General features: G+C 42.2%; 2 protein-coding genes across 9 annotated transcripts in view; one reads left to right on the plus strand and one right to left on the minus strand.

Annotated features, from left to right (window-relative positions):
- FGGY (FGGY carbohydrate kinase domain containing) overlaps positions 1–9,889 on the plus strand; it is a 325,810-nt gene extending 315,921 nt beyond the window's left edge. For all 8 annotated transcript variants that reach the window (XM_033008779.2, XM_033008783.2, XM_042807464.1 and 5 more), the window contains 2 exons: positions 9,058–9,119; positions 9,651–9,889. In XM_033008779.2, coding sequence (XP_032864670.1) covers positions 9,058–9,119; positions 9,651–9,732 — 144 coding nt within the window. In that variant the 3' untranslated portion in view covers positions 9,733–9,889. The remainder of the gene's footprint in view (positions 1–9,057; positions 9,120–9,650) is intronic.
- A 1,939-nt stretch (positions 9,890–11,828) lies between these two features.
- LOC104368862 (E3 ubiquitin-protein ligase RNF170) lies at positions 11,829–23,255 on the minus strand. The gene is made up of 5 exons (XM_042806013.1): positions 23,160–23,255; positions 18,968–19,076; positions 14,418–14,491; positions 13,828–13,938; positions 11,829–12,785 (listed from the first exon to the last, which is right to left on the minus strand). The coding sequence occupies exons 1-5, from the start codon at positions 23,253–23,255 to the stop codon at positions 12,720–12,722; spliced, it is 456 nt and encodes a 151-aa protein (XP_042661947.1). The 3' UTR covers positions 11,829–12,719.
- Positions 23,256–23,547: the final 292 nt, after the last annotated feature.

Below are 23,547 nucleotides of genomic sequence, written 5' to 3' on the forward strand. Positions count from 1 at the left end.
AGAAAGAGGATGTCTGTAAGGTTACTAGACAGGCTCTCTTCATATTTTAGTGTAGATTTACTCTCTGTTTTAACATCTCAACCTTCTGCTGGTTTACAGTAGTGAAAGACCCTTTTTTTTTAAAGGTCTCTGTTTTTTTATGAGCCCCTGTCCAGGGTAATTTCCCAAATGCAGTCCAGATTGGGTAAAATGTAAGCATATTTCTGAGGTATATATTTCTTTTATAGTAAACCACACATCAGATTAACTAGATAAAAAATAATCCCAAATCAAAACTCACAGCAGGGATTTCCCTCATTAACCTCAGGTAGACACTGGAACATGGCAAAGAATGTATTTGAAAGATGAGGGGAATAGTCTTTTCATATAGTGTTGGAAATAGGGAAAGCATAATTAGATGGAGAAGAGTGAAATGTTGCAAATAGTTTCGTTTTCTTGATGGGGTAACCCTAAAGGAAAGTGTTGGCAGAAGTTGTTTTTATGACAAAATCCCAACTAGATACCCCCAAAATGCTAAAACCCACTGAGTGGGGAAATGAACGGAGAGACGTGTGCAGATTAATTAGATTGAAAAAATGTTTTGACAGCGTAAGTGAACATATGGAAAGAATTGAGAGAACTCGATCCAGTTCCCCATGTGTAAATGATGCCTTAGCTATAGCTCATAAAGCAAATACAGATGCAAAAAAAAAAAAAAGGAAAAAAAACCCAACCCTTTTCTATCCCCTCCCCCCAGTAAACCCCAATCCATTGCCAGATGGCAAATAAAAGTTTGAACTCAATGACTAAACGCAAGGAAAGCTGTATGTTCAGCGTGAATGTGAAATCAGCTGAATAAATCCGAATTTTGCACCTTAAAGGAAGTGGTGCAGTTCAACTAAATATTGTGTCAAGTACACAGCCGAGTGTCAGGATATCCTGTGCAGATGCTTGTTCTTCAACTTCTCTGTTCTACGCTGCCCTGTCCAAATGACTCCTCCTGCTTTCTGTCCAGCTCACTTCTTTTGTTGTGCCAAGTTAGTGTGGAATCAGGCACCTGCCCTGCCTGCCCCAAAGGTTTTACCACCTAAAATTGAGGGTAAAAGCACTGGGACAGTTACAGCAAGCAGAGGGTGAGATGGGAGGCAGAGAAGCAAAATACCTTGTTCCAGGTTGTGCAGAGGAGCAGCACTCCCAGGCTGAGTTTACTCCCCCACCAGCAGCGATGAGTAGGGAGAGGGCTGATTCAGCTTTTAGCTGTAGATCTGGTGTAGGAATCTGCTCTCTTGACTCCCAGGTGAGCTTGCTTTCTGTAAAACAGAGCTGCCTGTCAGCATGACGTTTCCAAGCCTAAAAAGTAGGTTAAATCAATGTATTTTCATGAGGTTTATATGGACAAACTTTCTTAGTCTTTTGTAACAGTGATGCTGCGTGTGGTTAACTAATTTATTGCACCTCAGGAGGGGATGAGGGAAACGTACTGTCTGCACCAGCCGGTGGTGTAGTCGAGGAGCCCCGCTTCGGTCAGGGAGCTGCCACCCGTGGCACCGCCACCCGCGGCGTGGGGCCGGCGAGGAGGCAGAGCGTGCCCCAGGTTGTGGACGCCGGCGTGGTGGGCAGACTGGGCCGACCTCTGGGCTGCCGCGATCGCAGCTTGGCAGCGTGGGCGCTCGCCGCGTTAGAGCCACCTCGGAGCTGCGTGCGCAGACCCTGTGAAGCGGAGATCCGCTTCGTCAATAAGCTACAGCGGGCCCCAGCGCTGGTGCACACTGCTTAGATGTTGCCCACAGACTGTTGATTCATGGCACCCAGTGCCAGCAATGTGTGAAACTGAAACAGGAGCTAAACACTGGGGATCTTTCCATTGCCCGGGTAAGCTGAAACTCCCGCTAAGCTGTCAAGTTTGCATCCAAGCAGCTTTGGGCGCCAAGAGGTGCCAGCAGTGGAGCCCTCACCAAGCAAACTGCTTAATTATTTGAGAGTCAAAGGCAACTTGGGGGAGTGCGGAGTCAAATCAACAACAAACGAACCTATATTTAGTAGCAGTGTAGCTGGAGCTTAGACCCAAACATAGTTTCCAGCTGATAGACGACGTGGCAATCACACTGACCCTCATCCCATTCTAAATTTGGTCTGCGGAATAAGTAATTAATATCACCGCTAGCACGACAGGCCACCCTTTGCAGCAGCTGCATTGCCACTGCTGCTCCTCTTATGGCTTTGTCTGTCGGCTGGCCAGCCTGGCCGAAGCACAAGCTCTGGGTGACACTGAGCTACGGTGGCCACAGCCTGTCTGCCACTCACTGCGGTCACTGAAGCAGAGTAAAAGTAGGTGTTGTGGAGGAAGAAGTGGCACCGTGGCCTTACCTACCCTTGTCTCTACTGCTAGGTGCTCTCTTTTCCATTTTTTCTTGTCTCTGACTCTAGGGAGTGTAAGCTGTGCTCCTACAGCACGGGACAGGCCGAGTGATAAGTACTTTAATGAAGCCAAACCAAATCTGGGGCAAAGCAATCTATTTCAGAGAGAGGTGACTGAAAATTAAGAGAGTAAATCACATGCCCCAGATAACTCAGGGAATCTGTTACAAACTTTCTGGATCCCGATTCAGTGCTTGAACCAGGAAACTACTTTGTCTCAGTACTGAGGATCCATCCAGTTGGCCTCTGGCAACTGAAGTTGGATGGTTTAGGAGTAGAATAATGCTGGGCTTTTAAGCTACCTGCCTGATTCCCCTTCACCCTTGTACAGTCTTCAACAAACAAATGCATAAAATATTCCCGGAAGATGAGCCAGTGCTGTTATTGAATGTATGGCTAGTGAGATTCACAGGGCCAGTGATTTCTCCTGGAAGGTAAGACTTGAACTCAAGACCCGAGCTGGTGTCCCGCTCACTGGATCTCCATCCTTCTCTCCTCTTCTCCCTTCTCTGTAGTCTCACTTACTGACACAGATAGACAGAAACTCTCTCTCTCTCTGAGGTTTGATACAAACACAGAAATCTATGTTGGAACACAGCAAAAGGAAAATACAAGCTTGTGTGAAATTTTCCACCTTTTCACTAAATGAATGAAAGCCAAATTTTCACACTTTGGTCTTAGGTGTGAAATTTTTGCTCAGCTCTAATATTTATCCATAATGTGTTTTAAAACTTGGCTCACTCCTTTCAGAATACCACAGAGACTTGAGTTACAGATTTTGGGCTTTGTGCATGCTGCCAAGATCTGCCCCTATAACTCAAACAAATTTAAGGGGGGAAAAAAACCACTAGAAAAATATTGTATATGGTCCATCACATGCTTTCTTCATGCAGTCATATACCACTAAAAAGTAATGTTCTGCTAGGGCTCTGTTATATAAATATATTAATGTAACTCCTGTAAGCATAGATAAGATGAATTTTGCATCTCCAGGCTATTCAGTAAGCAACCCTTAAATAAAAGCATATAAGAAAATAGCAGCCTTGCTTACAATTCTTAGAAAAGTTTAATAGTATTTCTTGAACATCAGCATTTCAAGAAATCTATTTATTCCCCTCAAATCAAAAAATATCTGTGACCCGACTTCTTAAAATGATGTTAGCATCTGTTAGTCTCAGTTTGTGTGTGTGGAATAGCAATGAGTGAGGGAGAGGTTCTTCAATGTTGAAGAACAGTAAAAATTATTATGTATTATGTTATATACTGTATTTGTTATGAGGATTTGGGAGTGTAAAGAAAGTCAGACTGTTAGTTTGAAGGTACTTACACCTGCTGAATTCTGCACATCAGAACAAATCTGATGGGGAAGAATGTTCCTACATGTCAGTCTATTGTGAATGGGGCAACTTTTAAAGTATTATCCTCTGATGCTGGATCTGTGACAGCAGAGCTGTACAAAAACACCAGAGCGCCAAGACTGACCTGAGTGGGAGTCTGGGTAATGTCTCCAGGGTAATGAAGGTGAAATTCATGTTTCAAAGCTCTGTGTGGTTCAGAAATTGAGACTGACCTTCCATGCATACACTCAAGTCATTCTCAGGAATACGTGAAGAAACACGTTTGCCGGGACAGATTTCTCACCACATTTGGCTGTGAGAATGGCAGCATTTGATCACTTGGCTTGTATTGGCACAATAAAAATGAATATAATTTCCTCCTTTTGCATAAGTGCTAAGATGAGGTGAATTAACAACTTCAGCTTGGGAAGAAGAGTAAGCCATGCATCTCATTCCAGCTTGTTCTGAGATTCCTGAATTAGAAGTTTTGATCCAAAACTGGTTACAGCAGAGTTATTTTTCATCCTTCCCATCATTCGTAGGCCAGTCATTCTTGGTGCAACAGAACACGGCTGTCACTGGACAAGCCATAAACCAACAGCGTTCACAGAGAAAACGTGCTTCATTTGCATTTGAGTACCCCTCTTGGTTTTCAGGTTGTCTAAAGATCCTTCCTCCAAGCAGCTGGCACACTGTTGCTGTAACTGGAGCACGGTATACCCACACAATTCGGTGAGCTTTGCTGTATGCTTTTGTATGTGCAGGCCAAATGCTTTCAGCCACTGAAATTATACAGTAAAACTTCAGATGATATGTGGTTGTTTTCACTGTTAAGTTAATAACTACGCTAGGTAAAAGTCCAAACATTTTGTTAGGATTATCAAAATGAGTAAGCGGGGAGAACACAGCTGGGAAATTGCATTTGTGCTCGAATGCTTCACCCATTCAAGTTTGGATACAATTTTTAAAGTACCTAACTAAAGCAAAAGCCCTAATTCTTAAGGAGACTGATGTTCCCAGCTCATTAATTTCAATGGGATTTTGTTACTTGACTTCCTTACCTAAGACTGACATCCTGAAATCTGATTTCTTATTTGATGTGTGATTTTAAGGGCCTAAATCCCATTAATTTTCAGTAATATTCAGCCACATAAGTCCTTGAGTCACTACTGAAAATCAGGCTTAGGGACTGTTCCCAAGTGGGCTAGTCCTCCTTGGCCCCCTCTGTAGTGGCCGGTGGGCTCCCGATGCCAGGCTGACCTGCTTTTCCTGGTGCCTCCTGGCGTGACAGACTAGCTTGCTGCTTTGTGGCTGCCACACAGTGTTAAAAACCTTTTCCTTTCCATTATTGAAGGGACAACGGTTGAAATTTCCAGCTTTTACATGCTGTGTCAGCATAGGGTTTCCCTGGGAGATGGGGTTTTCCCTGGGTTCCGAGTGTTGAGGCTACCCTGGTATCTTAAACTTGTCCCCTGCCTCAGATCACACTGAAGAGCAGAATTCAGCCACCAGTACCGAATGAATTCAAATCACTACTGGCCTTTGCAGCTGCATCGCCTTTCCAGCAGCAAAATGGCACCTTGTTCTGAAATCCTGGTGGCCCTTGGAGAAGTTGGTTCGCTGGGCCTGTGTTCCTTCTGGCCCGGGCAGGGTAACCCCATTTGACTAACTCTCTCCATGGTAAGCAGAGTGTTTACTGGCTTGTATCTGTCTCAGCTTTGACACTCTAACAAAAGGTTAGAAATCATGAATGCATCCCTTTATTTCTGCTCCACAGTGCCTCTCTTTTTTTCTGTGTAAACCCTTCACTTGCCTCTTGCCCAGCCTTTAGAAATGATGATCAAATACGAACTTTCAGGGTTTATTTATAGCATAGCCTTTATGGAAAGAGAGAAAAGAAATGATTAAAAAGCAATTTTACAAAATATTTTGTTTTAAGAGAGAATTCATTGTGTTTAAATCAGTGTATTCATTGTACTGTCTAGACTGGCAAACAAAGAAGATAGAGCGTCATTCAAATTAAGATTGTGAAATTCTTGGTGACTGGAATTATGGATTTGGATGTCAACCCTCAAACAAACTATTTCTGAACAGCAGTATTATCAGTTTGCTATATTTAAGGCTTTGTTGGAGACAGAACAGTGCACAAGGTTGATCCGATTCAGTAATGTGATTCTAATGTTCCTTTGTTTCCGATTTCATTATAAATTCATATTTTCAATGTTCTGTTCTTCTTTGTCCCCAGAAAATTGTTGAAAAGACTCTCCTCTGGGAGTAAAGTTTTTGTTCAAACTAACAATGACCAAACTGACTTTAAAAAACAAAAAAACACACAACTGAAATGCAAATTAAGAGAGGGAATTCATTTAGGATATTTTGAGCAACATAGAATGAGTGAGTTGTTGAAAATTGCTGCCTGTGTATTTTTTTAACATGTTATTCCACATGACTGTGGTAGTTGCTGTGAGACCTTAATGCTGTGGATTCTCAAAGACCTATGTATTTTCAGTAGATTTAAAAATACAGAAGTATTTTAGTTGATAAACTGGAGAGACTGCTTTGGCATCTTCTTCCTTAGCTAAAGGTGGATAGATGGGTGAACCAGAAGAAGATAAGCAGCAGCCAGGCCTTGTTCCCTAGTTTAGATCGGGCCTTGAGGAACCAGTTTTCCTTTAGGGACCTCTCCAGCCTGTCCTGCTCCCGGCCCCGTGGGAGTGGTGGCACCTTCCCCGGCTCCCTGGCAGGGGATGGGGCTCTGTGCCAGGGGTTTCAGGTTTGGGGAGACCTCATGGGGAGTGTAGGAGGCTTTCCCCAGCCCTCTGGAGACTCAGTTTCACACTCTGAAGACCAGCAAAGTCTGAAGGCAGCAGTCTTGTAGGTGCCGTGTGTGGTGTTGGGCCCCGGGAGGTTGATGGAGGCACTGATGGGGAGCGAGGGGATGTACCGGAGGGAGAGGAGTAAAGCAGAACATTTAATTATGGCAGAAGCCGAACACGTCCTGGGAACGGCACGGTTCATGACCTGTTCTCTTAGCGCTGCCCAGAACGGAGCAGCAGCAGGCAGGCCCTGCCTGTGCACGGAGACGGTCAACAGCAAAGCTCAGCCCTCCCTTTCATTTTTGTTGTACCTCTGAAAAAAAGTGGATTTGTCTGAGACATCTAGACCCTTCAGATGTCTTGGGTTTATTTTCGTTCAGTATCTCTAGGGCAATTCAAAAGGAGGTGTAAAGCAAGGAGCAGAAAGCAAGGTCACCCAGTGAGAGTGCTTCGAGGGGCTTTGCCTTTGCCACATATTTTCTGTAAGACACAACACTATCCGGAAAAGCAGTACTGATTGTAACATAGGGAATTGTCTTTTACTTTGAGGGTTTTCTTTTCTGTGTGTTCATTCATTTTTTTGGGTAGCTTCTAAATCCAGCTGGCTGTGTAAGGGAGTTGTAAAAGATAGACTATTGTAAACAGGAACAATGTTTGAGCTAGTACCACCTGTTAAAGAACAAGGAATGAATGCCCATTTCTCTTAGTGGGAAAGATACCAACCTTTCCATGCCAGTATTTTAATCTGGCTGGTGTGCAGAGTCTCTGTGCCAGCAGGCTCACATGTACCAGAGAAAAGAACACACTATCTCGCTGAAGTGTTATTTCAAGTCTGTTGGGGAGACAAAGTCCAGTCAACTTTTGCACGTATGAAGGAGTGTGGACACATGGGTGCACAGGAATACTCTCTGCTGTTTTATCAGAAGCCCTAGCAGAGTAAAATCCCGACTGCACCATCCCTGGCAGTGCTTTTTACTTTGGTAGAGCCACGATTTCCTCCAGTATTAGCCCCCTGAAGTTGACACCTGTAGAAAGCAGGCATTCCACATCCTAGTAGCACATTTGGACTGGCAGTATAAAAGGATGTGCTGATGCTGAAGGGTGAAGCAAAGATGCCCAGAACATGCCAGGTAATACTGCAGGTTCAGCCAGGCCGGGCTGGGGGCTGCCTGCTGCTCTGGCACACGGGTGGCATCCCAGGGATGTTGTGCCTTGCTAAGCAAACACTGCTGTGTGTAGGAGAAAGAGTACCTGCTGGCTTCACGGGCACCCCATGTACATCCTGGTGTTTAGGTCACGATCATATTTCTTCAACAGAGGGGAAGTGGGAAAGCAGGAGATCGAAGGTCTGATGGTCATCTTGCTTATCCTCAAAGCTTCCCCGCCTGTCCTGGGCCGGTGAAACTGTGCTTACATTGCTCATCTGCATTGTAAAGTTCCAGGAGATCATCCGCTGTAAAATGCTGGATTAGTAGAAAGCAAAGATTTTACTACAGCAGATATTACAGCCTATAAAATCACCCAACCTTTTTAAAAATCTAGCCATAGTAGCCAACTAGATAGCTGCCAGCGGCAGCACAGGCTGACTGTTCTCCAGGGATCAATCCCCATGCTCTCCCAGTGCTGTGCTTCAGGCACTAACATTAGAACAGGTTTAGGGTCCTGCTTAGAAACTGTGAACACTGATACAGGTTTAGTCAGACACCGATTCTTGAATCCTGATCTTTTACATTTAACGCTGTTCCATCTGAAAGCTATTGCCTTATTGCCCCTTGTGAAATAACTTCCACCGAAAACAACCTCTGCCTGCTGCCTCCACCCTAGTCAGAGAGCTTGACCCTCTATTAACATTGGTGATTAGTGTCTAATTCCGGCAGGATTCGCTTGGGAGAATCCACAGAAAATCAGAATCTCACAGAGATCGGGAAGGGAACCGATGTATTCGGTCCTCTCCCTTCCATGTATTAATCTGTCCCAGAGACTCTTTCTCCAGGGGATTCTGTGAGATCCCTTCTTTTGACTTTGTTTTGGCCAAAAGCAGAGTGGATCCATGTCTGTCATGCTTTTCTGCTGGCATGGCAGAACTCTGCAAAGTTACCTTTAGCTTCTGGAGCACGCTCGAGCCCTCCCTTGCTGCAGGGAATTGATAGTTTAAGAATATGAATAAGGGATCTCATGTACAGTATCGTTTTATTTGAGAACTCTCCCCTCTGGGGATGCAATGTTTAACATTTCCTTTGGTTAGTGTAAATAATAAAAGATAAGTCTGTTCTGCCTCGGACTCCCAGTAAGAAAGAGGAACAGATTTTGGTTTACTGAGGGGTCTGCAGTACTTTGTTCTCATGACTACTATATAATGGGATTGAACATATTTTATGCCATCTGGCCTGCTCAGCCGAAACAAAATACATCAGTAATGTTCCGATTGGTTTTGAAACATCTTGTTCTTGTCAAAAAGTATTTTAAATCAAACCAGGCTTTTCCAGTTTGTGTCTGTGTTTTACTAGGAGGCCATGGCGAAAATGGGGAAAGTTGGGAGAGTCGTGCAGCCTAACCAAGAGCATAAAAGGTAATCCTGACTTTGTGTGTTCCTCTGCGAGAATTTGCTGAAAATGAATTTAAGGTCTGTCTCTTTATAGCCCTGCTTGAATGGGGTTGTATTTATGGCCCAGACTTTTTAAGGGTAACACCGGGGGGGAAGCGTTTGCGGGGCGGCTGAAGGAGCCGGCGCCTCACCTCAGCCTCGCGGCAGGCAGCGCGCCCTCAGGCGGCGGGGCGCGGGCGCCCCCTGGCGGCGGCGGAGGGCGGGGTCCGTCAGGGCGGTGGGGGCGGGGGCGGGGCCTCCCCCTCAGCGGCCCCCGCCCCGCCCCCCGCGAACCGTCTGGAAAGCGAAACCCGCCATACGGGAAACAAAAATGGAATTAGAAGTTGAAGTCGCTTGTTTGGGTGGGAACCTTACGCCGGCAGCATGCTCGTAAAAATTGTGATGAAGAAAGAGTCAAAGCTGCTTTGATGCTAAGGGAAGGAAGTAACCACCTCTATTACAGGGGCTTTAAATCTTGAAATTTCAGGCGTTGTTGAAATTAACTTTCTTATACAGATTTTACGACAAGAAATACGAAGTATTTTTGAAACTTGTGGAACATCAGCGAGAGTATCGCTCCATCATGAACAGTTTCTAATCCAGAGTCACCTCATCTGGGAACAGCAGGGATAACGAATTTCCAAATATTTATGAGGAGGGTACTTTTACTGTACTGTTGATGGCAAAAATATGATTTTATAATTTAAAATGTACATTTTAATTTTTAATGAGAAATAAACCACATTCACTTCACTGCAAAACACTGGGTATTTTCTGTCAGCAATCCCTGCACTCTAGGGACGAGGAATAATCTTTGACTCCAGTCAGAGAAGACAAGACAACCAGTCATGGGTACCCCAGTGCGGGTACGTAGACTGGCCACAAGCAGGAACAGCACAAGGATCATCATAACTCACTCAGATGGACCTGATGCACAGCTCTTTGCCATGTTTTTCTCAGGTAACTACACCTGGCACTGCACATGGTCCTTTTAATTTTACTACCTGCTACGGCTAAGACCCAAACATGATTTCCATTGGAAAGTTCTGTTTGGTTTTGTTTCGGTTTGGTTTTTTTTTTTTTTTTTTTTTTTTTTTTTTTTAACTCTGATTATAGTACTTCTTTGGTGGCTGATATTTGAGAATCAATTTTGCAGGTGTGCTATCTGTTTCTCTCTGTTTTTTTCTGTTTCCTGCTCTCTTTTTTTGGTCTCTGTTCTTGCAGCGCACTTGTTTTGCTATCAATAATTTGTGCCATTTCGCAAGTAGCTCGCCTTCAGTGTGCATCAATCACTGTGCAGATATGAAACATCCCGCTGTTGACATTAAAAGACTAGGTCGAGCAGACACAGTTGCCAAAAATATGTTCATAATGCAGGTGCATTCCTTCCATCCTGCCAGCTGCCTCGCGGGGAGTCAGCCCTGAGACGGCCCCGCTCTCCCTGTCTGTTCTCATCACGTTGCTCCAGCCAGACCCAGCTTAGAGCTTGTGTGTCTACGCAGCCAGGCAGCTGCAGAGCTGAACTCGGCGACAGCAGGTACAGGGAACGCAGAGAGAGAGAGAGAAAGGGTTTTCCTTCCTTAAACTTGCATTTGTCAAGGCTCAGAAACCTTCCTGGCTGCCAGCTGGCCAAATCCGGTCAACAAGAGGCTTTTACATCTTCCCAGGTGATTTTGAAGGTTGCCCTGGATAGTTAGTCCTACAAGGTAGTGCCAGGCTCACAACGACAGGTCGTGGCGTAACTGGGCTGTGGAAGGAGAGAGTTTGGACACTGTGGTTGTGTACAGCAAAAATGGACTCCAGCTTTATACACTTAGCTTGATAGAAATTCCATGCTTTAGTATTGGCATAGGCTGTAACTCCCAGTTAAATGCAAACAGAAGTTACACAATAACAAAATTACAGTTAGAGAACTTGGAAAAAAAATAGTTTCTGGGTTTTTTTATGTTAGTAGTCAGCACTCAAAAACATCTGGTAATTTTTTTAAAGAAACAATGCACTTCCTGCCTTGTAGTTCATGGAAAAGCAATTGTTGTAATTTCCAAAGTACCCATTGTTAAGAGAAACAGCTTTACAAGTTCAGGGACATAATTAAAGACAATGAAAGTTGATGGGAATAAAATAAAGAAACATCATAACAAAAAGAATATAACAAGCAAGAAAACAACTGCAACATAATGGTGTATCATAGCTTATGATTCAAGGGCACAATAAAATATGTCAGCTGAAAATACGTAGAAGGAAAAAACAGTTGGAGACTAGTGCATTGTAAACAATAAATATTCATAAATTTTAATATATTTTAATATATAATTCATATGTAAAAATTAAGTCTACTGACTCCAGATACCTAGCAAACGTACAGATTATACAGGGACAGATGTGTAGGGTTGTCTGGCACTGTACCAGCATTTTTAACTCTCTGCTGCTCAACACAAACAGACATGCACACACACTGCCCCAACTTGAGCAAACTTTCCATAAACTTCCCACTATTTATATCTTCATAATCAGATTGGCCTTGATCTCTCGGGCTGAACCGGTACCAAGACTTACAAGGAAATCACAAGGAGTGTACGAAGTCTAGAAAGGAAACAAACAGTTGTGCTGACTTTGTTAAAGCTTAGATGCACAGAGTTCAAGGAAGCAATGTACCTTGCACAGGCTTACATGAAAGAGTTACACAGAGGTTTGTTCACATTTCTTGTATAATTTTTTAATGCTTTTCTCCCCCTGTCATACTTATACTTTATAGTAGCGTTTTTGTTCCAAGCCAGTGTTACTACCAGTTTCATATTACCAATTTTAAAATCAGGACTGTACCCATTGCAGAGCTGTAAAAAATCTGTATTCCAGTGCATGTGTAATCAGCTGTGGTAACACACAACAGTGACACAAGATTTTGTAGTGATACTCTCTCACATTCCCTGTGTTATACAAGACTTAGCAAATTGTACAGTTGGCTAAATTCTCAAATTAAGATTTTATTCAAATTGAGCCAAGATGTAAAATGTTAAAGCTCAAGAGTTCTAAAACTCTTCAACTGCAAGCTGATTGGCATTGTCATTTTAAGTTCTGTTCATAGCTTTAGGCGTCTTCAGTTCAGGCACTCTGTATGAAGATAAGTTACAGAAAAATGCAGCATGAAAGAGTCTAGCAAGTATACAGTGGAAAACTAGCCTGAGCGCTCGCACATCGAATCACTTGGCCATGCCAAGTATTGCTGAGTCCTGCTTCAGCCTTTGTCAGCAGCAGAATGACAAATCCATCATATGCTGCCCCAAATCAAAGAGAAGCCTGTCATCGCTTGATGAAGTTTGACGAAGGAATCCAAGTTTGAGTCAGTCAGGACTCTGACAGCACGCTCTGAGCTGCAGACCTTGCCATATTTGCCCCATTAGATGCAATTTGCTGACAAATGTTTATCATGCAAATTAAAAGTAGGGAAACAACCACCATGTCATCAGCCATTCCAAGCATCCCACAGAGAGGCCCAGGCTTCGTGTCAAATGGAGAAGACAAGCATATGATTGTTCCGAAGGAGAAAACAGCAACTCTTAGGAAAAAAATCCACACGAGACCACTTCAGGTGAAGATTCCTCGCAAGGCAAGAGTCAGGAATAACGGCATGTCATACAGGTAATCTGCAAACTAAATATTCAGATGACTTACGTTATTTTGCATTCTGATGCATGCGGTTATTTCAGTTCAGCGTGTCTCTTAAGCACTTTTAGATTCAAATCTCTGTGCTGTCCAAATCCACTGATGCTGTTCAATTATTTTGCAGTATCTAGAGGCATGCTTCTAAAAGGAATCCCTGCTGCCCCAGCACTTTGAAAAGAAAGCATTATGCTTGACATTGAATCCTTTTGAAAACTGGGCCTTAATGGCTGCGCTGAGTACATGCCTGTCTTTAAAATCTGGCATCAAGTGAAGGCTATGAATGCTTGTAAACATGGGCTCAAGTCTTGCCTTGGTGTGGACAGGAACCATAGGACCGAGTGATTATTCCTCTTCATTAATGCTAGTTTGTTGGGTTGAAAAATAATATTCTCCTCCCCAGTGCTTAGTTTAGTCCATAGAAACAGACCCCACAGTCCTTTCAGGCCCCCTACCAGCATGTGACAGGAGAGGAAGGTTTTGCTTTGGTGATTTTCTACACCATCAAGAATGGGCCTCACTCGTGGCTTCGGCTCTTGTCTTTCACAGCATTTCCATTTCCTGTCACGTTTCTGTACCAGCTGGGATTCCAGCTTTAAGAAAGTGCAGAGCCAGTGTGGACTGTTTGAATTTGGCAATACCTGGGGAAAAAAAACCCAGCTGCTTTCTAAGCTGGAATCTGATTTGAAATTTTAGAGGCAAGTTAAAATCCTGGAGTTCATATCTGAGTTCATACTTGAAAATTCCAGTCTAACCATCTCTATTTGTGCTTTTCTTCCTGTATTTAATCCCTCACAGCTTTCTCCCTGACAGGATGGTTGCAGAAGGACTCTGAGCTAGAAGCTCTGAGAAGCACCTTTACTAGGAGGTGCTGGACCCAGCAGTGGATGGTAACGCTTTCACTAGGATATTGCCAGTGAGCACGTGGAAAGGTAATGCATGTAATGATACAAACGAGTTTTCATTGCTGGGTCTCTCTCAGTCCTCTATGTTTTATGCACTATTAACTAGATAAATGTAGATTTGTACTTACAGGTCGAGGTTGCCCTGAGAAACGCTTGTTGTAATCTCTAATGTCATGTACAGTTTGTTTACTTGGTTTATCTTGTTGCTTTTCACACGAGATGTTATCCAGAAGAACCACCTTCATAAGAAAAGCAGATGGGCATTATTAGCACAGTGTATTTTACTCTCCGGTATAAGGGACAGTGTTCTGTGGTATGTGTCTCTCCAGAGTCTCTCTCTCACAACTGGACCTTTGTCTGGCACCAGCAGTTTCACAATAGCAAGAACATTTTCTTTTTAGAACCTGCATCCATCCTTCCAGTACAACAGGCACCTCTGACCAGGGTCAGATGAGATTAGGAACTTCCGTATTGTTTTTTATGGATATCCCAGAGATTCGATAAACTATACAGAAGTAAAATGCTGGAGGCCTGTCTAATATTTCACAGAGTTACCTGATATGACATGTCAAATGATAAAGGTGAATGGCTGCAGGGTCATTCAAGTCTAAGTGGCTTTCGAAATGCTACAGAAAATTAGAGGATAAATAAAGTTGATCCTAAGAGTTCAAGCTTGTAATTTTGTATGTCTCATAATGCAGAAGGAAGTAAGTCTTACCTTTCGTCTGCAGAGAGGGCAGGTTATTGCTGCTAACCAGGGACTATGTTTCCAGTATGTGATCAGACAGGAACCTACCAAAAAAAAAAAAAATTAAGATACATGAAATGTATTTGAGGGTATTTAATGTTTACAAGGAAGTTATCAGAGTTAGTAAACCCTCTTTCTACAACTGACTGTGAAAATGAATGTAATTCTTTGCTTTCCTTTTAATACATAGTTTGACTCTGCAAAGTGACGGTGCAAAAATTAAGCCTCTGCTGTTCTACACTGGTGTGCACAACCATACAGGGACCTCCTAAGGGTGACTTGGTTCAGTTTCTTCTCCTGTGGGTAGTGTCTTACTCCTGAAGCTACCCTGACTGTGGTTGAAGCTCTCCGGAATATGGGCACCCTTCAGAGCGCAGCACTGGCCGCTGTGACCTAAAGCAGTGCAGCTGCACAAAGGTGGAGTTCCTCCAGAGCTAGTGCGACTTCTACAGATTACGAGGGCCAGTTATCCCCAGTAAACCAAGGTGCACAGCCAAGGGGAAGCCCGCTGATGCAGACTCCTGGTAGCACCCCATGTGGCCTGGTGATGAGGTATCACATGTCTCTTTGCTTCCCTCCCCTCTCTTACTATCTTTTAACTCTGCTACCCTCCTGGAACTGAGTAGCTCTGGAAGAGCGAGCTGCTTCATTCTTTTTGATCCTTCTTACCCAGACAATTGCTATCTCATTTCCAAATACGACATCACCTCTTCTTCTACTAAGGTTTCAGGTGTGAAAGAGGGCAGAGTCCAAGGCCAGTACGATTAGGTGCCACATATAACTGACAGCAGTGACTGACATACATGAATGTCAGTGCTGGCACTAACAGCAAAAACAGCAAAGCGTAAACAGCATCTAATCAGAAGCAGCACAGCTTGACTTTCAGCTCCCAGGCACAGTGCACAGTGTGACAGGTCAGGAAAAAAAATCTCTCAACATTTAAACTGATCAAATTTGACAAGGACCCCAGTGAAAACAGCAGCAGAATGCCGCACTGCCATTTTGATGGAATTGTTTTATTGAACTGAAGAATGCTCTTTGTTCTTAAAAATAACCAGCAAGTAGTTTCTTGTAAGCAGTATTAAAATGAGAAGTCTTCAGGAGCCCTCAGTGCAGGGTTTTTCTGCACCCAGACTTACTTTGTTGTCACTGATACGGGAGTATTGGAGAAACTGCATTTGAAAGCAAGTATAAAAACATTCATAATGCTGTATGTTATATACTAGGACTTAGGGATGTTAAATTTGGCCCAAAGAAATTTTTTATGAACCTCGCTCTGACTTGTGCTTTTTACTTTTGTTTTCATTTAAGTGCAGGGGTTTTCTTTATGACTCTTCTATTTTGTTTGCAAATACTGACCAGTTGGCTGGGCACACGCTTTGTAGATCTAAATCCCCACGTGGTGTGTGTGAACTCTGTCTGGCAGCCTGAGCTCTGCATTTGAGAAACATCACACCTGGCTTCAGGACGCGCTTTGACCCCCTGAGGCCAGATCCTGCATCGTGATCCACGCAGCTGTATTGCTGTGCCGGTGCTCGGTGCCAGTGATGACAGTGGGGCACTGATGGATCCCATAGCTCTTCAGCAGCTTTCAGAAAAGAACCCCATGGAAATTAAATTTGCTGCATGCAGAATCCTTTGTTTAGTAGAACAGGAAAGGATGGACTCCTCTGTAGTTGACCTACTTGTGCTTAGGTGCATTTTTTGTAAAATAGACAAAATCCTGTTTTAATCTAGCCTGCTACACAACCTTCTGAGGGATCTGTAGGTTTCTCTAAAATACCTCCGTGGTTATTGTTAATTAGAAAAAAATAATATTGCTCAAGGATCGCTTTTCAGTTGAACTTCCTGAACATATGGTTTAAACTGAAACTGAAAAGGAAAACTTCAGGACAAACTGTATGAATTACTACTAATAATAAAATCAGACATTTTTTATAAGTCCACATTAATCTTCTTTAGAAGCGTTGGGTTGACCACATTTTTTAAATAAAACTTCTACCAGAGTGGAATATATTAAGAGAGCTCAGCATTGCCTTAACTCCGTTCCACAAGGCATCAAGAGAAGTTTTATTACTGATTTCAGTCACAACAGAGTTAGATCTACACAGAATGGTTTTGATAAGCCCAATGTAAAGTTTTATTGATTTAAGACATGAAAAACAGACATGTAACAGGGGCAGCTTCTACTATATAAACATAGTCGTAACATATATAATGCATTGCGCTGGAATCAATGCTTCAGAGTGTAAATGATGATGTACTTGAGGAAAGTAAAGCCTAGCTAAATGTATGCAGCTAAAGGTAACAATATATACCAAGTTTGTATATGGTACGTCTCCTCTGCAGATCTCAAAATAAAATAAAAGTGAAATCCATATCATTATGTCATATTCACAGACGGAAAAGGGAAAATTAACTAGGCCAGAGAAAGAGGAAAGTCGATGATCTTTGTTGTTATGTCTCTCTTTGTACTTGAAACTGTAACTACTGTGACATTATTTGAAACAGGTTTTGAGGCCATATGCTTACTGTTTGTCCTGGAGTGAGTTATATGCAAAGCATCCTTTTCCTGTATGTTATAAAACAGTGTTAAAAAAACATGAAACAACCTAAAGTTTTAAATGGTGTCACTCAGGGGGTAGATGAGCCCAACGAAGTGTCCCTAGCTGTTGGTGATCCACTGACTTGTTGTGGTTTCAGGAGATGGAGATACTGGCAGTGGTGAGGAGTTGTGCTGTGTGAGCGTCAGCTCAATCTAGAGAAAAACGACACTTCCTAAATGTGCTTTCATTGCACCGGCATTAACAACACAATCGCTTGTGCTCATTTATTCTTGGGTCTTTTTATAACACTCTTACATCGTGAAGAAAAGTGCAAGTGGCTTATAAATAGCACTTGTGCTTGCTTTAAGGTCTCTCTAAAATGCCAGAGCAGCAGAAAGGAGCTTTATGGTTCTGACCAGTGTCTTCTGCTGCATTTGGCTGTCACAGGGTCAGATAGTGCTGCCCCCAGCCACCTGCCTGCCCCTCTGCCAGAGATTTGCTGCACAGTGGCCCTCAGGTACCTTCAGCCTCATCAGATCATGAACTGCAGGTCTCTGCTGCCACCCCTGCTGTGGGGGTGAGAGTGTTCGGCAAAGAACCTGATAAGCAGCTGGGGCGGGGAGGTTGTAAACTTCACCTGCAAATTCCCCGGACAAAGTATCTCAGAGGTCTGAGAGAAACAATGTTCAGTGCAGGTTTGCTGGTGGCCTCATCCTGCTGCCTGTCAGGGCAGGTGCAGAGCTCACACTGGCACTAGTGATGCAGAATGTGGGCCTTAAAAATCCTGAAATCCCCTTTATAAATGCAATTATGAACATAACTCCCTCCAGTAGTCTGTGCTTCATCCTTGTATTCCCTTTGAAAAATTATTTAAATTTTGTAATCCTAACCATATGGCTTAGCAGCTTCAAAGAAGGCATTTAGCAGACACGTTTATCTAGAGAATTATGGTTTTACTTAGATTATCCAGTGATTGTAGGTGCACTGGGGGAGGCCAGGAGACCACACCACAGGCAGCCTCGACATAAGGACCCTCTAAATCTGGGCCTGTCCCTTTGGTGGTAAAACAGAGCCTGGGCTGGAATGAGCAGTTACTGAGCACGCATTGTGACGAAATGTCTTTGAATATTTTTCTCCTGTAAGACCACATGGATTTAGTTAAAAAACAATAAACAGATTAAAAGAAAGTTTATACATGACCAGAAACTTGCTTTTGGAATTGTTTAACGTGTACCTTCTACTATTTTTTGTTTGTTTGTTTGTTTGTTTAGAAAGCTTTTACAGGACTGCAAACCAATGTAATTAAGCCTTTGTGCTCTACATCACTTCTGCTTTATTTTAGGCAAATGTTTCACATGGGAAGCAAGTCTGTGAAACAGAATCAGACCTAAGCCAAGTGTGACTTACTCTCAATTTGCACCAATATAAATACATTCAGAATTAATTTTATGGGATAGCTGGATTTTTATGCTGTTGATTAAAAAGACAAGCTGTCTTCCCAGAAGTGAATTCATGCTTGAAGATAAGACTTCATGCTTGTTACATCTTGAGCTTTCACAGTTACAAACTCTATGGTTATTAGACCGTTGATTTTTATAACAGAGTTTGAGGGGTTTTTGCACAGTTGAATACAAGTTGTGTGATTTTCTGGTGCATTTTACCCATTCCATGACTTTGTATTGTAATATAACAGTATCCTGTGAGATGATCTGTTACTTCTTCTCATCTTAAGACTTCCTGGGCATTTCAAAAGTGGCACCTTGTAGATGTGAAAGCAATGAGCAAATAAAAATAATGTTATTGATTTTTTGGGGGGATAGAAAGATGCAACTTCTCCTGCTGCTAGTGAGAGCACTTACACTCTAGGGAGAAGGGCTTGGTTCTGGTTCTTACACAGGACTTGAGATTTCTGTAAGAAGAGTGCTGTATTTAGTGGCCTGTGTAAGCACTGCACTGGCAATCCAGAAAACTTACCGCAGAATAAATGTCCACAGTTGGTTTCTACTGGGAAAGTAGCTGTTTGGAGACAGATGGGGCAGCTGAAGTCACTGTGATTACGAGGTTGCCAAATTTGGAGTGGTTCCTAGAAGAAAAGTAGTAGAGAGTCTTCAATAAATTAGTATTTTGAAATATCCAGATCATTAATAATAATTGACTATGATTAGCAGAGAGTCAGAGAAACTAAGTATAGATGCTATGCATAACTAATTGTTACCTCAGAAGATAATGAAAATTAGGCACAAGGGAATGCAGTGCTGTGTGTCATCCTACAGAAAGGACCAGTGTCAGAGGCAAGATCATGATGCCACGTTTCTGCTTCCAGTGACATATCCACACACCCCTGGATAATATTTATGTTTTAAAAGCCAGTCGAGTTTGCACCACTGGCTTGTCTAGCTGTCGTTATTAGTCAGACAGCACCTGAAGTCTGCCTCGGTAGCTCCTGGATCTTTTGCCTCCTCCTTTGTAGTCATGTCTATCACTTACATGGACTGAAATAAAGGCTGGTGCGTTCTCTGCCTTCCTTGGGTGGCAGAGTGGTATCCTTAGTGTGTACCATAGGCTATGTAACAAGACGACTCCCTTATTTAAGTAATCAAATTGCTTCCAAACAATCCTTCCCTTTGCTTAGCAAAGGCTGTAATTAAGAATAATATTGAGCTCTGGTTTTAGAGCGGGAAGATAAGAATTCTGTAAGCCTCTGAAATGCTAAAGAGGCATTTTGAAATCCAAAGTGTATTATCACATTTCTGGAGGGGAAAGGCTGAAGGATGTACACTGGTCTTCCAGTCTTTGCTCCTAAATCATTGCCTCTAAGCAGTAAAAGTCTATTTGGCAATATATTCATCTATGCCAGGCTTGTCTGATACAGTGAGAAATAAAATAGCCGTTCTTGATTCCTTACCACTTTAAAAGTTTTTACTCCCTTTATTATGATGCATTAGCTAGTCTGTAATGGATGATGGACCTCGCACCATGGAGAAACTTACATTTGACCATATGTTTGATTGCCATAACCACAATGAGATCAGCCTTTGAAGTAGACGTAGTAATAGTGTGGTTAGTGTCCTTCCTTTTCGAGATAAAGTTATTTCAACATTTCTATTAGTCCCAGAAACAGAGGGGCACTTCTGAAATTGGGAGGGAGCTTCCTTCACTTTAAGGCAGAGTCTTGAAGGTTATTGACTGTCCTCCACTTCCACATACATGTTTAATGAGGTTAAATTACAGTTTTATTTTGTATTTTGATCAAAAAAATATGAACTTCCCATGTTTCTTAATGACTACAGAGGTCCAGCATTATATGGAATGGGTATTATTTCTCCCTTACTGAAGCAAGGCACTCGGATGAGGTGATGGCTTACTTTGGGATTACAGTATCGCTGCATGCTTGCTGTACCTTGTTGCCTGATTTGGATTGCTTATTTGGTTTTCAGATACCTGATTGGCACCTGTCTACGTAAGAGATCAATGAATATACTTCCAAGTATTTGACCTAATGATAGAGGTTTTTATAAAGAGAAAAGGAATAGATTCTGTCTTTTGCATGTCAAATACGGGAAGATCCAGAGTGACTGAAAAGATTCAAGCTCATTTGAAAACAGACAAAGATTTTTTTTTTTTTTAAGTAATTCATTTTTCTAATGCAATAATTCCAAGAAAGAAGTTGTCGTGTTGGTCTGCCAACTGAGCGTTCAGGAAGCCGGGTCGCTTTCCAGAGCCATGTCTCAAATGTTCACCAAATTAGTGATTTTAAATCAGCACCTTTAATACTAGGCTTTCCTTCCTATAATGAGGATCTGTAAATAAGAACTGGGGGGTTTAAAACAACGTGCCATAGCTACTGGAAAAAGTCTCCTTTACTGTTTGTGAAGTTACAGATGTATTTGTTTCTGATTCTCAACAGAAAAATTTCAGATGCTGAAGGCATTTACATTGTTTTCAGATTTTCCTCTCTGTGCACTGATAAGATTATCTCCTGCTGAGATAACCACCACACAATAGCCTGACAAATCTGGCATGACTGGGTATGAATAAACCACAACAGTGATCAGATTCAAGTCTGGTACACTGACAGGTGAACTCCAGGCAAGCAGGTTTTAACACAATGCTACCTGAAATTCCTGTGGCACATTACCTTCCTGTATTTTGAATTCCCATGCAGTACTGATGGGGTATTTGCAGATTCAGAAGAGGATTATTTCATCTGATAGCAGCTGTAATAGTTTTCTTCAGGTGAGGAACTGCCCCATAGCAACTGTGTTTATAAACCCTGCATACACGATATAAGCTGCTTGGGTATCTCCTCTTTATTTTTGCAAAGTAATAACACATTTTAGCTTTGTCTCATACAACAAAGGGAACCAAGTGTGTTTCCAATTATGCAATAGATACCGAGTCAAGGGAAACCCAGCATTCCCAGACCATAACCGATGGAAATTCTGAAAAACTCTCTTGCCCTTTGCAACCTCAAGAAGTTGAAACTGCTTGTGTATTTTGTATTAGAATGTGTTGTACAATAATTAACTTACTATGTGACTCCTAGGGGACAAACGATTATAGTTTTTTTCCAGATGACTCATCTTCTGCTGACTTACATGAACAAGTCTGCAGAAACAGAGTTTGTGCTGTTCAGAAGAGGAAAATTGAACGTTGCTGTATGATACCAGTTCTGGCTGCTGAGGTAAGCTACCACACACAGGGGCTGGAAACTCGTCAGCTGAGTGCGAGCTCCTGTTGAGACCTTGAAAATGCTCAAACTCTGCTCTTAGAGCATTTCAGTTGGAGTTAGGACAGAATGAGAGCAAAGAACCAGGCAATGGTCCTCTATTAATGACACCAGGTGAAGAATACGTGCATGTATATGAATGAAGAAAAATGAGAAAAACCCAGTACCACAAACCAGCATTTTATACCTTGTCATCTCTCACTCACTGCATGAAACAAGGTGGGAAACTTGACCAGCTCATGCAGTATTTCTAACGAGTGACAGATTCAGAGGAAAAAAAATATACCGTATATAAGTAACTGTATACGTATAGAGTTAAGCTGTGGATTTTCTCATGGATGCTAGAAATTTCTGAGATCAGCAGGTACTGAGCATCAACTACTATTAAATGCAAAGGTAGTACCTCTTACTGAGGAAGTTCCTGAACCATAAATCCCTAGAGAATGGAAGAGTGTTCTGGGGAAGCATCATTAATGCTCCTTTATTTTTCTGTAGGCGTCCTAGTGCTGCAGAGAGGGCATGATGGCTTTGCTCTGACCTGGTATAGCCATTCTTACACAAATAGAAAATCTGGGGGAAAAAGAGACTTGAGGTCACCTTCAGCAAAGATATGGGTGGCTTAGTCTTGTCCTGAGTAGATAGGCTAGGAAAAACATGCCAAATCTTTCATTTATTTTTAATAGATTATGTGCACATAATTAGATTTCTGATTTATTGAGTCCAAGCACTCAAAATGGTGTTCGAGTTGGCTTTATCCTGGTTATAAGGAGACTGCCCAGCTGGATCTGATAGAAAGAGAAGACAGATATCTGACATAACTATAAGTCTGCCAAAATTAATTTACCCCTTCCAAAATCTTGAGCCAGCCTTTGAACATTAGAACTAACAGATTGAATTAGAGATTGAAGTAGCGATGATGGCAGTTAGTATTTTGTGTCATGAGACTGTGAGTTTTTGATGGCATTAAACAGTCTTAACAAAATAAAATATTTAGTGTGACTTTGCCTAAAATGACAGATTTCTTCCCCTCATGCAGTAGTCCTACATGTAATTACAAAGAGCACAATGAAAATTGTCATTCCTGTTAATATTTTAGGCTGGAAACTTTGAGAGTGCCCATGAAAGCTACTCTTTCTTATCCTGGTATTTGGAGCTGAATGTACTGTGACATACATGCTCATATGTGACAGAAATGGCTTTTGAAGACTTACATTAAGATTATAGGGGTTGCGATGGATGACAATGTACAGTGCTTCTTGTCAAATTTTAAATTTGCTACTTGACAAAGACCATGGGAAGTTTACATGTTTATTTTTAAATACAGTTTTAAGTTCTTCTGAAATCAGATCCTTGTGTTTACATTGCCTTCTTGGTGAGCACCACAGGTGTTACTTGTTCTTGGGGTCAGATTTGCAAAAGAATTCTCCATGTACGTACCTCATCAGGGGTCAGGCTTTGAAACTGGTCAAGCCCAGAAGTTCCCTGTGTGACAGATTTTTGAGAAAAAGGAGATCTTTTCAAATCTGGACACATCTTTTGACTTAAAATGAAAGCCAGGCATTTCAGAAAATAATTCTATTAGAATTCTGCAAAATCAAGCCTATTGTACTAAAACACAGCCACTAGATTTGATACATTTTTAATACTTGCATGCAAAAGAAAGGTGTGAAGTAGCGATCAGATTGTTGATTACAAAGCCAGAAGCTCCTGGGTATAAACCTTTATCTCCGTGACACAGCTCAGCTCACATCATCTTTCAGTTTACCACAAGGAAATTTAGTTTTAAAGCATCAGTGATGAGGCCATTCTCATCAGCATTTTTGAA

The sequence above is a fragment of the Tyto alba genome, unplaced genomic scaffold (genome assembly GCF_018691265.1).
Source record: "Tyto alba isolate M040663 unplaced genomic scaffold, T.alba_DEE_v4.0 Super-Scaffold_1000006, whole genome shotgun sequence".
Classification (NCBI taxonomy): Eukaryota; Metazoa; Chordata; class Aves; order Strigiformes; family Tytonidae; genus Tyto; species Tyto alba.

What these genes read in the sequence shown, in the direction of transcription:
- LOC104368862 (XM_042806013.1), bottom strand. Translation starts at nt 23,255, where the DNA reads ATGTGTCCAGATTTGAAAAGATCTCCTTTTTCTCAAAAATCTGTCACA. An exon ending in AAAGCCTGACCCCTGATGAG is followed by an intron (nt 19,077 to 23,159) that starts GTACGTACATGG and finishes CTTTTCTTCTAG; the next exon opens with GAACCACTCCAAATTTGGCA. An exon ending in TCTCAGGGCAACCTCGACCT is followed by an intron (nt 12,786 to 13,827) that starts GTAAGTACAAAT and finishes CTGAATATTTAG; the next exon opens with TTTGCAGATTACCTGTATGA.